The sequence below is a fragment of the Mixophyes fleayi genome, chromosome 5, assembly GCF_038048845.1.
Source record: "Mixophyes fleayi isolate aMixFle1 chromosome 5, aMixFle1.hap1, whole genome shotgun sequence".
Classification (NCBI taxonomy): domain Eukaryota; kingdom Metazoa; phylum Chordata; class Amphibia; order Anura; family Limnodynastidae; genus Mixophyes; species Mixophyes fleayi.
In genome coordinates, this window is record NC_134406.1 from 178,195,511 (window position 1) to 178,211,386 (window position 15,876).

General features: G+C 38.8%; 1 protein-coding gene across 1 annotated transcript; it reads right to left on the bottom strand.

Moving 5' to 3' along the window:
* Positions 1–506: 506 nt before the first annotated feature.
* On the bottom strand, positions 507–14,129 carry TBC1D7 (TBC1 domain family member 7). Its single transcript, XM_075213087.1, has 8 exons — positions 14,045–14,129; positions 12,408–12,527; positions 9,382–9,462; positions 7,856–8,043; positions 7,115–7,252; positions 5,474–5,619; positions 2,035–2,164; positions 507–748 (listed from the first exon to the last, which is right to left on the bottom strand). Exons 2-8 carry the CDS (start codon positions 12,517–12,519, stop codon positions 662–664), a joined length of 882 nt encoding a protein of 293 aa, XP_075069188.1. The 5' UTR covers positions 12,520–12,527; positions 14,045–14,129; the 3' UTR covers positions 507–661.
* Positions 14,130–15,876: the final 1,747 nt, after the last annotated feature.

The window sequence follows — 15,876 nt, forward strand, 5'->3', positions numbered from 1 at the left end:
TCGCACAACTTCCCAAAGTCGTTCCATATAAGAAATTATAGAATTGGAATTAGATAATGTGAAGGAAAAAGATCTGGATGACTGACAAACACACAAAATTGAGAGGTTTTCTTGGGTTAGTGTTGGGAGTTATTATGAGCAAACTTTGCCCAAGACAAATAATCAAGGTGTTCCAGCATGAGAATGGTCCTGGTTTTTGGGACAAAGCTGCATTGACAGGCGACTGGAGTGTGATACGATGAACCTTGCTAGAATAAGCATGTATGACCGACAGCCAAGTTTGGGCAACGGGAGTCTGTAGAAGCACAATCCCCCAATCTTCTTATTACATATAAAAAAAATAATCTGAGATATGACATCATTCAATAGAACAGTTCTAAACAGATCAGCCTAAAACAGGTCAAGCTGACAATACACCTCAGGCTTAACACTTCGCGTGGGCAAAAGGTTGTTTTAACATCTTCGTGATATTACATTGTTAATAAAAATTCAGAAATAGATCGCAATTACCCATCAAAAAAGTTAATTTATTGGCTCCAACAATCATAGATTCTACATATTTGAAAGATAATGGACAATATACATTTATTGATACATAAATACAATGGAAAAAAAATAACAGTTGAATGTACAGTAGTCAGTCAGCATCCAAGACAGACGTTCACACTGAATGGGCAGGCACTCCGCAGTGTTTATGCCACAGATCTATAGCTTTGCTGACTATTGGGTCTGTGTTGTCTTCAGGAATCTAAGAGAGAACACAGTAGTGTCACATGACAGGAGAGATATATGGCTTTGTTCCATCAGGTATATCTAATAGTGTCATAATCTAGAGGCTACTAAACCGAAATATGGAACCCATTCTGAAAAAGTAACTTGGAACATTCCCATAGCACTGACATCAAAAGGTAGAAGTCTCTTAGAACCAGACAGAATGCCAGCAATACTCAAGTCTTCAAAAGAATGACACAAAGTCTGCAGTGCATAGAAAGTAGATCTTAGACCCAGTTACAACTTTATATGGAATAACTTTCTTCCTCATAAGTTCCTGAAACTTCTACATACATATTGGTCAGTTTTACATATGGAAACTGTACGTATTTTGCGTTTAGCAGCTCTGTAACAGAATATTTATGTACAGAAGTAGCCACCTAAACAAATGTAATATAGCAATCAATGTTGCTATAAGTAAAATCTAGATACACATGTGCCACTGTATCCCTAGGTTTTGAGATGGCTTTGAGAGTGTAATGGCCATAACTTACAGTGTAATAAGGTAACAATATGACAGCAAGTACACTGTCTCTATATGGGTTATGTACAATTTTCCGACAGAGAATCTGTCAACTCTTATCCCATCAATAAAATGGTCACAGGGTAAATGTCAACAGATTCATTCTGTTCACATTAAATGTAGACATGGTGACCGTTGATAGTACTAATGTCGACAGTCACAATACCAACATTAAACAAGCACAACCGCCAGACCCACCCCCTCCCAAAACACATGAACACTTGCGGACCCGGCAGCAAAAAGTGTGGGGTATGCCGATTTTACTACAACCAGCAATAGGTAGTGCCAGCCGCTGCGGGTGGCACTATAGCAGGGGAACCCACAGCCCCAGGTTTGTCAGTACGACGCTGGATTCCCTAGGGCACTGTTGGCTAACCTGTGACACTCCAGTTGTTGTGAAACTACAAGTCCCAGCATACCCTTCCAGCAATTAGGTGCTATATACTGGCAAAGCATGCTGGGACTTGTAGTTTCACAACACCTGGAGTGTCACAGGTTAGCCAACACTGCCCTAGGGAGATTTTATCTGCAAAAATTATCTAAATTAACAAATAATGTTGTAGTATTGCTGCTGTCTTTTGACTACACATGTATTATTCAATATTTTCAATAATTCATTTTAAATTTATCCTTAAACAAATTTGGAAACATATTGCAAATACAAACACATGAACATCAAAACAAATGACAGATAATGGATTATTTACAGCTGATTATTTAGATTGAACTCGGGTACTCACTTTTTTAAGAAATTTATTAATACTATCTGCATTATTTAGACCAATCACTTTCATTTTGAAGGTTAGTAGGATCTCCACAGCAACAAATACAAGAATCTTGCAGGATCCACTAATAACTTTGTCCCATACCCTGCAGAGGAGACATAAAATCAAAAATTGGGTTGTGATGAGAAACAGGCTGATGCATATAAAAGCAAAACACACACTGTGATGTATAAAAGAGAGATATACCAAAAATGGCCCCCTATTATTAAACAAATCACAGCCCCAGGTACACATCTGGGGCTGATGCAGAGTCAGCGGCGGCAGATCACGCTATGAGCAGCAGGGGGGGAGTGCCACACTGTAGAGGTGCTCCGCCCACTATTGACACCACTTAAGGACACTAAAGAGCCCCTGTGCAGTGCAGCACAGGACGCTCCTACATGAGTTAGGTATACCTGCCCACTCACCCTCTCACTAAGTGCTGATTGGCAAGCTGACTAAGGCTCCCCTTCCCATGGTTAGCCCGGCCAGCTGGTGCCTGTTTATGATAAGTGCTCAGCAGAGGACCCTCCGCCCCCTGGACAGCCCTCCAGCGTATCTATTTTACAACTTTCTGCACTCCACCCATCTAGGTAAGTAATACTCAGCATATGTTTCTTCCCAGTCACCCTCTCAGCCTGTGAATCTCTCTCTCTCTGTCAAATCCGCAGTCTCTTTATCTCTCTCTCCCTCTCTCAAATGCTCAGTCTCCCTTCAGCCTGTGAATCTCTCCCTCTCCCCATCTCCTAAGTCTCCCTCTCTGTCTGTGAATCTCTCCCTATCACCTCAGTCTCCCTCTCTGCCTGTTAATCTCTCTTCCCCCATTTCCTGTCTCCCCCTCAGCCTGTGAATCCCCTCTCTCATCATGTTTCCCCATTAGCCTATGAATTACTCTCTCTCTCTCCATATCCTCTGTATCTCCATCAACAAATGAGTGTCTCCCCCTCAGCATGTGGGTCTCCTTCTCAGCCTGTGAGTCTCTCCGTCCATCCTCATAGGCTATTTAATGGGGTTAGGGGCTATTAAAGTATTGGTAAGGGCTATTAATTTATTGAAGGCAGGGGTTATTAATTTATCAGAGGGGCTATTCATTTAATGGGGGTATGGTCTATTAAGGTAACAGGAGTAGGGGCTTTACGTTTATTGGTGGTCACTTAATTTATTGATGGGGCTATTCTTTTACTTATGGGATTATTATTACTGGGGAGTATTGGGTGCTTTTAACTGAATGTGGGACAGAGTTGAGGTAGAATGTCAGGGCTGGTTAGAAGAGGGAGTCCTGGACTGTTCACTGATTGCGATGCTTTCCTTGTGAACAATGACTGATCTTTTTCCAAACAGGGCCCAACAGGATCCAGCCAAGTAGGAAGTGAGCTTAAGATAACAGCAGCAGCTCCATATGGTCAAACTACAAGAATAGGTAACAGAAAGTTTTACAGGGTTGCAGAACCGTCTGGTACTTGTAAAAGGCTAAGTGCACCACCCACCACAAGAGGATGGCTACTACTCTTCCAGCAGTGTGCTCCTTGGGAGGCAGCATCTACTCTGCTCAAAATGGGTGGGGGGTGGGCACCAGTGGTCTACCTCGCCCAGCGCACTAAAATCTCCAGTTACGGCACTGCAAAAAGGTGGTAACACAAAACACCCTGATTATCTACATACCAGAACATTTATAGACACATAGTGCTGTAAGTTATGCTGTACAATTGGTGCTGTCATATTATTGTACTTCTTTACCTCCAGAAAAATATTCTGTTCAGCTGATAATAGAATCAGTAACCACAAGACGGAAGCTCAAGAATGTCATTTTGTGCTATTATATAACTTTGGCTGAACAATCTTATTTGACATGGGGTGAACCAAATTAATTGCAATAGTTTGTATCACTGCTCTATTTAAGAGGATCCTGAGGTATATAGCACAATGCAGATCGCAAAGAAATACCCATAACTTGTCAACAGTACTTAGGAAAGTGAGTGCCTGTGTGAAGTTTGTATGTACTCCCTGTCTTTGCGTGGTTTTCCTCTGGGTGCTCCAGTTTCCTCCCACACTCCAAAAACATACTGATAGGTTAAATAGACCCTAGTGTGTATGTGTGTGTGTGTGAGAGAATATAGACTGCAAGCTCCAATAGGGCAGGGACTGATGCGAGTGCGTTCTCTGCGGTATTAGCAGCGCTATATAATGCATGTAATGGTGTGACTGTCAGAAAGTGGAGGAAAAGGAACTCTATTTCACATACTTTTTTTGTAACCACTGTCTAAATTGTGGGTTAAACCTTTTTAAGTTACAACAAGGGAAGTTGAACAGGATACTCACTTTTCTTTACTTAATGGCTAAACATTAGTCAGGGTTATGATATATCCAGGGCTTTGTAACATTGAAAAAAGTTGCATTGTATGAACGAGCTGCTTCCATAATAAATGAGTGCTGGCCACACAAACTGAGATATTGCAGCTGATATCGAGCAACTGAGCTGATATTGCAGTGGGTGTGGATGACTGCAATGCCCACTAACAATCTAATCAAAATAGACTGGTCAATATTGGACATATTGGTAAATACAGATAACAGTTAGTAGCCTGTGTGTGCAGTCACCTTCCTACACCAGGTCCCAGTAATGCTGGAAATAAATGGGCAAATATTATCAGACATATGTCACCAAGTGGGACACTAATTCTGTTGCTGGGGACTGTATATGGCCAGCCTCACATTCACCATTATATATGTAAAGGTAATCAGTACTAAAAAAAATAACATTTTGACTACTCTAATTATTTCAACATGTTTACTCTCACTTCTTAAAAAAATGCACATGTAACCCTGATTTGTTTTTAAACAACTAATGACAGCAAACACCTCATGACAGTAATGCGGATCATGGCTACTTTTATTGTATATACAAGTGTACTTACATTAGTAACGGCACCTGAATAGTGCAAAAGGCACCTCACAGTAGTGGCCATGTTTAGTGTGACTAACAAGGCTCTTCAGACTCTAACTAAACTAGGATCACCTAATATGCGCAGTCTCCATCACTTCAGGTTCATTTAAATAGCTCATCCCGCTAAATTTGCATAAGTGTACAGAATCAGGCACAATACTATACAGTATTCTATATTGTACATCCTGATCTGACCTGCTCCAGCCAACATCGGGAGAAAAACAATAAGTGCTTTTCTCACTATAGACACCATGCAGCCTTGCTAAAGCCTGCGCATGCTCGGGAAAGGAGCACCTGCACAAAGACAGGTTTATGGTGTCTGTAAGCAGGACATTTACCCTCTAGGTATCACAATGGATCAACTAGTAATTCAGGACTAGTTGGCCCCTTAATGTATAAAAACACTGTTAAAGCAAGAGGACAATGCCACAATGCATTTCATTCAAACCATAAGTCATTATATAATTGTACCTTTGTAAACTGGATGCTGGTAAACAACCTGCAAAGCACTTCCAAAACCACAATTCATACGGAAGCTTATCCAGTGCGTTGCACGTCTTAAGGTGAGTCACAAGTCTGCTGTCCTCTAGACTTAGGTAATGCTCAAATCCTTTCTGCTGCAAAATAGAAATTTGAAAACTATAAATAAAGATTTATGGGGAGAAGGAATTCCCCTTTCCACTCACCCAGAACCTCAGATAACACTGTCAGGCAAACTCACAAAGGACTTTCACAGATGAACAAAGATTAACATACTAGTAATTGACTTATAATTGATGTACAATGTCCATCACTGTAGGATAGCAATGTTTCACTACAATCAATAAGTGTGACGCACAGACAGGGTTTGGAAAGAGTGCGGAGGGAAACTGTTTCCCAATTCATTTGCAGGCACATTCAGCTGTGCTGGATAAAAAGGAACATGCAGAAAGTACACTCTGCCTAAAATTACATTTGGCTGTGAATATGGGTGCAATGTCTTATTCCTGACACCCAGTGACCGTAACAAGATACAGCTTGCCCCCCCCCCCCCCACACACACACACTTAAAAATTTAAATGCAGATACTACTGATAACTTAAATATGACAACATGTAAGAAGTATAATGAGTGTGGAGATCTATATTCATTTTGAAAAAGAAATAGCATATTTGCCATTATTTGATTTAAACCTAATAAGAACATGTTCCTGCCATCTTCGACACTCTCCCTGTTGGGAACCTGCATTTTAACCCTTTGCTCTACGAGAACTCATTTCTGTCTCTTTCATTAACACGGCCATATGCATTCTGGAAACAGCCTATGCGTCACTTATTATTTATAGTACAGGTTTAAAGGGTTTATTTGGTTATTTTTGTTCCATAATCTACCACCATAATTGTCATCATTTATATTTTATACTTATCGAATGCTGATTGAGCAATGCACATAAACTGTATGCGTCTCAGCTCCCTGTTCTGACCACCATGGTAGATCTAAAATGGTAGATCAGTACCTTTTTCGGGCTATTATAGACATAGATAAACTAGTGGTACTTTTTCTAAATGCCTCTCTAATACGGAATACAAGATCCAATATCTAGTAGACAATGCAATATCTTATCCATTTACAAATTTAAGGGGGCTGTAGACCCATTTTGCCATGGTGTTCTGCTTGTCTAATACACTAGGGTTATATTTAATAGCATATTATAGCACATCACATTACACTGTATTTGTCAGACAGGAGATCTGCACGGAAACTAAAGTCTTATCAAATCTGTTACCGTGCAGCCTGAAGCAGAGGAATGCAATACACTATCAGCATTGGATCACTGCATAGAGGAATGTAAATTGGAAAAAATAATATTTTAAACGGAGTAGGACGAAAGGGTTTCCTTTAACTGGTCAACGAAAATAAAATATTCAACACAATACTGAAACATTAAAAGTTTTCTTTTGAATGAGACTGTAAATGTGCTCTCTGGAATTATTATAATATTTATACATATACAGCATATGTGGAGTGAGGCCAAATGTGTTTTGCTGTTTGTGGACTCTACATTAATCCTCAAATACAGACAGGTATCATTTATTAATTTCTAAGCAGGAGTATGCTAATGAATACACTTACCAGCTGGGGCTGAGAATCCTTAAACTTAGTATCTAAATGATGCACAAAATTTTTGATAAGCCAATAACAGTCCACATCATCATCAACCATCTCCTCCACTGCACCAGCTATAGTCAGGAATAACTCATCCTTTGGTCCCTGGAACGGAAGCAATTTTGTGTTACAACAACCTCTGATAACCTATGTAGATAACTGACTGAAACAAAGGAAAACATAACAAAAAGAATGCAATATAAGTTCCCTCCCTTGCATGACTAAACACAGATTTGGCCTGGAGTGCCAGTGGCAGAAAAAAAAGGCCAAATATATAAATCCCATTATTTGAGGACTGGGTAGTATTATCCTGGCAGACACAGGCACCAATTCCCACCAATACAGGACTCCACACCTTTTTGACAACTCAAAAATACCTCCTCCGATATGGCTGCAAACAAAGGGACAGTGGCTCAATGATTTAGAATACTATAATTTTTAAAATCATAGTTTTGCAGGTTCCATAGTTCTTGGGTGTTCAGATTGCTGAGCCAATTAGCTGTAATGTCCTTAGACCCCTGCCTAGTGGCGTGATCCTTTCATGCTGACACTTTCCCAAATAAGCCGTGCAACTTCCACTTCTAAAATATTATAAACAATGAAAATAACAACTGGTAATCTTTGTAACCAATTGTGACAAAACAAGCAAAATACACATGTGAATGCTATTTAGTTAAAAAAGAATGTGTACATAACAGTTGAGCGCACCAGAGGGTATATATGACTTCTAGACAGTTTCCCTGTCTCCAAGTTATACACGTGGAGCAAGACCTCAATCTTGGGGGTGGATTCATTGATGACACGAATAACCTGCAGAGCATGGCGAACGTCATCATAATGCTCCCTCCGGTAGACCATCACCACAGAGTGAGTCTCCTGGTGAGGAGGCAGGATTCCTTGAAGAAGCCAAAATAAATGTACTATTATATTTAATCACCCATAAAAATCCTGTTATGCAGCACTGTAAGATGTACAAAACAAGCGGTTCATTTCCCAACACTGCTGTAATTTTAAATGTTTATGGCAGTTATAAACTATTCAAACAGATTTAGCTCATGTATTTCACAGCTTCAACAAGAAACAAAGCACATTGTCAGCTGGAAGCGATACAGCTAGAGTGGATGTGCCAAACGGCCGGCTCTTGTGCAATTTGGCCACTCGCATGATCAGTGCAGAAAAAGCTAGATTTAGCTGTGCCCGAGGGCCTGAGAAACACCTCGCTATACCTACCACAGAGGTGTGGAGACCATAATTCAAAACCCAGTGCTTGTAACAATTTCCTTTTTGGGAGAGGTTCTGTCTACTCTACCATTTCCTATCACATGCCAAAATAATCTTTCAACAGTGAGGAGGACATGAAACGAAAAGTGCTGCCCAAACAGCACTTTACAACCCTACATTAAAAAATAGTGTGTCACTTTACATTTTGGGTTATGATCTAGTCACTATTAGTGTGTAGCCATGCTTTCATCTCATAGAAAGTGGTTTCAGTTTTATTGGACCTTTATTGCCATTTGGGTGTCAATTAGCGTTTGGAGTAAATCAAGATAAAGTGTGCAACAATCCATGCTCCTATGCAGGGGTGCAAATGCATGTTTTTCATGCAAGGAAAATACTGGCTGCTTTTGCATGTAGCACACAAATGCTTTATTTTAACATTCTGCATCTTTGCTCAACTCTAAATCACAATCTCAACTCTAAATATCTGCGCACATTTTAAATTTGTCCACCCTGCAACACAACATGTTTTTTTTTATCTAGATTTACTCCAAACTCTGAATGAATTGCAACACAGACAATCTAGTTAAAACTCAGCTAACCATAATTCAATTTGAATCGCTGTCTGAAAATCCAGAGGCGTTATCCGATGGTTTTCAAACCTGTCCTTAGGTCTCCCAAATAGTATAAGGTTTTTAAATATCATCATAGGAGTATAGGTTACAATATTAAATTCAGCAGAGCCCCAATGTGGACATTCAAGAAACATTCACTAAGACAAAAGAATAAGTGTGCTAAGCTTTAGCTAACTGATGGACTACATATTTGTAAATGAGAAGGACAATGGGTATCAAGTTCACAGTACAGCTATTAATACATAACTTATAGTTAGACAGGAAAAAAGTGTGACAAGTTATTACAGTGTTGCATACGGAACTTAGTATTTTCATAAGAAATAAAATTGTTATCTGGTTTATACATCATGTTATAACAAGAGATCTAGAGGTTTATTGTACCTAAAAGCACTTTCCATACAAGAATTCGGTACATGGATGGGAGAGAAAATCTTTGACTGAAGGTACAGAGCTTCTCAATATCTGTAGGAGAAAAGAGAGATTATAAAACGTGTCACACAGCTCTTCAAACACATAACAACCCACATATGTACAAACACATGTACATACATATAAAAGCAATTTGTTAGCGTGAGAGCATATGATATCCTTAATCTGCTGCAATCTATGGTTGGAGGATTACAGGTTGCATACGGTCAAGATAGAAGGATGCAAGTGGAGAGGTACAATGAGTCAAAACAGAAACATCTTTACAACTTTCCATAAAGAGCAGGTACATTTTATTGTGGAAGAATCTACTGGAGTGTTTAATATAACTAGAGAACAATAGAGGGAGTTAGATGGAGCAGATCTATCCCAAGGCTTTCAATCTCACTCCATTTGTCACAGGAATGATGTAAGATGTCTGAAGTGTGCGGTCAGATACACGTTTCATGCATTAGTGCTGTGTGAGTACACCTAGAATATACTATATACATATTTTTGTTTTTAAACTCTCCAAACAATACTTTCCTTTTTATATATACTAGGGTGGAAATGGGGCAGAGAGAGCTTTCTTTTGGTATTGGTAGACAATGATTTTTTATTTTAAATGTGATAAACAGGGAAATAAAATAAAAAAAAAAGTGTACGAAATCCAAAATGTAATACAATTACACGAGCAGTGGTCACTATACTTGTTTTTCTGTGGAGTAAAATTACCCTCTTAATATTTTTAAGGAGCATATCGTTCCAAAGAGGCATTGCTGCACATCAGGACTGGCAAGTCTCACAGTTTATTTCACTTTGCTCAAACCACCCTAAAGGCCAATTTGGCCAGGAATAATGGGTGTCTTGGGTGTAAATGGAGGGGATGAGACAGACCACTCTGTCCTGGGAAACACAGTAGTAATATAAGTGTACAGTGATTTACAAGGATGAAGTGTAGTCAAAGTCTCCTGAACAGCAACCTGAAAGCATTAAAGTGAAGACTACGCAAACACTGTAGCAGCACCAATGGTAGGGTAGAAAAATAAATAAATAATAATAATTCAATAAAACTGTACTGGCTCCAGAGAGGTCTCCTGACATTGCATTTATAGGCCACAACGGGGCTGCCAGCAGCAGCCGCTGCAATGATAACCTAGATCGGAACCTAGCCAGGCAAAGGGTCGGAGAGTCACGGGAAATGTCAGGATGTTCCCGAATTCCAATCTGTCAGCTATCTGGCTGAAATGCCTTTATATTATGATCCCACATAATTCCCAGGACTAGCTTATCCTGCCATTACTGCTTAATGTGATCAGGTGTAAATTCTACAAGAAAGTTTTCATTAGCTGGACTAAAGCAAAGCACAGTACAATATGGGCAGGACAGTGGTCTGTCAAAAGTGAATCCCACCATGTTTGTACACCTTAGTACGTTTGTACCTTGGAAAGGTGTCAGACTCCTGTGAATATGGATATTAAAATTTCAAAAAAGTTACAGGACCTGAAACAAAGCTAGAATGTTATTATTTTAAAAAAAGGAAAGTCCTTAAAGAGTCACCGGAGACTCTAATAGGTCTTTCCTCTTATTTGTATTTCTAGCTCCAAAGTAAGCTGGATCTAGAAATAAACGATAAATGAGAGTATTATTTAGTATGGATCTATTAGTACAGGCTGGCACAAGAGACTTGATTTAGATCTCCTCCAGCTTTTTTTCTGGGTCTACATCCTACCAGTTCTCACTGGATTTCATATTGAATGCATTGTGCATCTTCCGTCTCAACTAAATGGTTCATACGTTTTACATTTAACCCCCAAATATTTAAAAACAAAAAATTAGGGACAAAGATGGTTTATGAATTTTACAAGGTACACTCACATGCTTAAGTTACATTATACTTCAAATGCATATAGGGTCATGGGCATCCACAGCATGCTTCTGGCTCTGGTCAACAATCCTCAGAAGGAGCGAGTAGCTTCTGATCATGATTATATACCTCCCCATTTAATGACAGTAGCATGAGTGGAAAACAGTAACTACCTGGTTGCACTGGTGTATATGATATTTACATGGCAAAAACACTGTGAACCTATCGGAACACCTACTTTAGGAATACCCACTAAGTAGAGTTGCATTTATGTTGTTGTTTTACAGATGCTATTTTTGCATTTAACTCAAATCTAACCTATCGAGATCAATAGAGTGCCCCCTCCGACATTCCCAGAAAACAAGTAAAAACGCTCATTATCCACTCAAGTCTAATGAATTCCACTGCCAGTGAAAATAAACCAAAATGTGCACACAATGAGCTGGCTTCTGATCAGCCTGCAAATGCTTGAATCTGGAAAAGGGCAAGACTTAACTTTCAACTTGTTAGTCCAACACGGGTATCTCTGTCCCCATGACCACAGAATAAGCACCATTGGAATTGTACTCCTTACTGCAGGAGCTCACCCACTAGTTTACTGAGAAACGCACTTCTTGCAAGTTTGGTTTATAGATGTCCATAAACACTGTGACGATAATTAGGCCATTTTAGACTAACAACTGTGAATCGCTGTGTACATGAGCCCAAAAAGACTGCCCTGATAAACACCTTATGGGAAGTCATGATGAATGGAGAATTTAGTTGGACAATGACAGATGTTTACCTGGCATTTACAGACAGAGGAGCAGCAATAGTGGGAAGCACAACTGCATTTATAAGAGTAGACATAAATATCACATTCAGTTTTCTTTACTATTTTCACCTGCATGTATATATTCTGCCTACATACGATTAGTAGTGCAAGCATATTTGACACAAAGAAGATAATCATAATTTTCCACATATTTATATTTCTATATTGCATATTATATGGAAATGTATTTTGATGTGTTTTACAAAACCTAAAATAAGATATAGTTTCTTTATATGTATTTCTCCTGCTTGCTCCCTACATTTTATAATTTGTGTATAACAATTTGCAAGCAACAACGTCCTCCCATTGCACCCTCTTTACCTAAACGGTCATCTTTCAGCAAAATTTCCAAGGATTTCTTCTCCTCCACTCCACGGAAACCAACTTTTTCATAGTACACAGATCGGAAGTTCCTCTGAGAATCTTCAGACATGTTTCACACTGAATAAATAAAAATATAGAAGATGCAATTTTCAATGTGTAGGGGAAACATAGCATAAAATAGCTTTTGTTGTCTGTGGCAGTTTCCAGATAAAAATGTTTTATTTTTTACATGGCTTTATATGCTGTTTCTATATCCTTTACTTATTAGAATAGTTTATAGTGTTTTAAATACTACACCTTCAATACATTTTGAAACTTAACTTAAAATCTTTTGATATACAGTAGTAGGGAGTGAAGGAGAAGTCAGTGTTATCCTAAAATGTTTTAATTTTGCTGCAGATTCTCAATCTTCAGGAATGGAATACAGGTGAGTACAGAACATCTTATGACTAAAGTTGTAAAGAATCTCACAATTTGTAACTTATATTTATAGGGATAAAGCAAATTAATGTTATGTATGTGCTGGTGTGAGTTGCCATCTAGTGGTGAGAGCCAAAAGTGTGGTCAGAATAATGGAAACATTGAAGTCTATGGCATACTACCACACATGTTTACACAAATTCAAACACATGTTAAACAAGATAAATATTTTATATCTTTTAAAATCAATTACTATTTCTCATTTGCACCATGCACCAAAACATGTTTTCTTACTGCACAGCTTCAATAATTTTTATAAAATGTATTTTTTATAATATATTATATTTATTGTTATAATAATCAGTTAGGCCAACGTGAACTTGTATGTATCCCTATTCTCTACTCTATCTATCTGGTTTACCTCCCCTGATTCAATTCTGTACCATCAACATTTTTGAAATACTCAATGAAAATTCTTATGACTAAAGTTGTAAAGAATCTCACAATTTGTAACTTATATTTATAGGGATAAAGCAAATTAATGTTATGTATGTGCTGGTGTGAGTTGCCATCTAGTGGTGAGAGCCAAAAGTGTGGTCAGAATAATGGAAACATTGAAGTCTATGGCATACTACCACACATGTTTACACAAATTCAAACACATGTTAAACAAGATAAATATTTTATATCTTTTAAAATCAATTACTATTTCTCATTTGCACCATGCACCAAAACATGTTTTCTTACTGCACAGCTTCAATAATTTTTATAAAATGTATTTTTTATAATATATTATATTTATTGTTATAATAATCAGTTAGGCCAACGTGAACTTGTATGTATCCCTATTCTCTACTCTATCTATCTGGTTTACCTCCCCTGATTCAATTCTGTACCATCAACATTTTTGAAATACTCAATGAAAATTCATTTAAAAAAAAAAAAAAAGACAAAAACAAAAAAATAAGCAAACAAAGCAATTCTATCATTTCATCAGCTGTGCTGGTTTAATAAATGTGTCCTATTTTAATGCAGTTCCAGTAATCCTAACAATGCAGCAATTAATGTGTCCTGGCAGTGACATGTCATGTGGATGGACTGACAGAAATATGGAAGATGCTAGGACAAAACGAAGCTCCATGACCCCAGAGCAGAGCAGCATGCTGTGACTACGAGGGAGATAGCAGTGAGGTATAATAGCCATTAGAACAAACCTCCTCTGTACAGAAGGAGAGCACAGAGCACTGTCCTCTTCCTGCTGCTCTCACCAGTGTGGTGGCTACATCCTCTTCACCTAAACTACCCTCCCATGTGAGCGTGACGCCACCGGGTCATGTGACAGGCAGTCACGTGATACACAGTTCAGGCAGCTGCTGCTGAAAATGTTCCTGCTTCTGTGTAGCTGGAAACACAGTAGGAGAATCAGATAAGAAGAGAGGGCAGTATGGGGTACACTGGTGAAAATGAGGAGGGGGCATGTGAGAGAAAAGCTGATGGGTATAATTGGGCAAGTGAGAGAAAAGCTGAGGGCAGAAGGGGGCATGTTAGAGAAAAGCTTGTGGGAAGATGGCATGTGAGGGAAAAGCTAGTAAGCAAAGGGGCATGTGAGAGAAAAGCTGGTGGGCAGCAGGGGGCTCATAAAAGAAAGCTAGTGGGCAGGAGGTGTATGAGAGAAAAGCGTGTGGTTGAAGGGGGGGTGACATGTAAGTAAAACTGATGGGCAGTGCGTGTGTGAGAAGAAAGCTGGTGGGCAGATGGTCATGTGACTGAAAAGCTTGTGGGCACTGGGGACATGCGAGACAAAATCTGTTGGTCAAGGTCATGTGAGAGAGAAGCTGGTAGGCAGAGGGGCATCTGAGAGAAAACTAGTTGGGCAGGGTAGCATGGAACTAAAAGCAGAGATAAGTACTGTAGCTTCAATTCCCCAATGCCACCTTTTTCAATTACTCTGACCTCTCTCGACCCTCACCCCCCATATGCAGGACTGGTGGCATCGAACACCACCCAAGGTGGAAGAAATGAAAGCAAGGATCGCTAAAAGAAGGAGAGAGAAGAAAGAAAAAAACAGCAAAAAAGAGAAAACAAATAATACTTCAAGGAAAACTAGCACATAATTATATAAGGAGAACTGATACATATCTACAAGGATAATCGATACCCCCATCACTTTTACCTAGACCTGCACATATCGTACTTTCCCCTACCATGATTGTGGAGACACCAGACCCATTGTGGTTAATGATGCAACATAAGTACCCTTTCAGCAGAATCCAGCCATATATTGGGTAAATTATACAATAGGTATATCAGCATGCCACTGTCACACAAAATGTTTAAATTTTACTTTTTTTGGCCACTAAAATTTGTACATTAAAGTTTTTGAGCACATATTCACACAAGATAAAAGATGACCTAAAACGTCTACTATGCAGCATACAGCAATAAATGTCCTGTAAAGAAATCTGTCTGCATCAGACAGAGAATCCTGAGTAACAACATACAAATAAGCATTTGCATGCTGTTAACCAGAATTCTCTGCTACAGTGGAAAAACGCGTTCTTTGAATGGTGGGTAAAATACAAGCTTTTCATTTATGCCTTCCACATGTTGACATAATTATCTCCCCAGGCTGATATCTACATATTGTCACTTCCAAAAGTTTATTGACATGTATGCTTATCTTGAGTTTCTCCATATCAGCCACCTCCTCTCCCTTCTACAATTATCTTATTTTTAGAGTTGTATACAACCATATGAATCATAATAGAAATTAACACTTGAATGTTTGTGCTAATATGTTCATTTTACCAAATAAAAAAAAAGAAACAGAAGAATTATTTATTTTTTTGCACTGTAGAGGGTCCCTCAGTAGGATAAGGCATGGGCAAAAAGCGATCCAAAGGCTAATCACTCAAAATGACCTCTGCACTCTAGCGGTAAAAATGGCCATTTAAGAGTAGAGAATCTGGGGCCTGATTCATTAAGGATCTTAACTTGAGAAACTTCTTATTTCAGTCTCCTGGACAAAACCATCTTACAATGCAAG

What these genes read in the sequence shown, in the direction of transcription:
- TBC1D7 (XM_075213087.1), bottom strand. Translation starts at nt 12,519, where the DNA reads ATGTCTGAAGATTCTCAGAGGAACTTCCGATCTGTGTACTATGAAAAA. An exon ending in GCTGAAAGATGACCGTTTAG is followed by an intron (nt 9,463 to 12,407) that starts GTAAAGAGGGTG and finishes TTTCTCCTACAG; the next exon opens with ATATTGAGAAGCTCTGTACC. An exon ending in TTAATAAATTTCTTAAAAAA is followed by an intron (nt 749 to 2,034) that starts GTGAGTACCCGA and finishes GTTCTCTCTTAG; the next exon opens with ATTCCTGAAGACAACACAGA.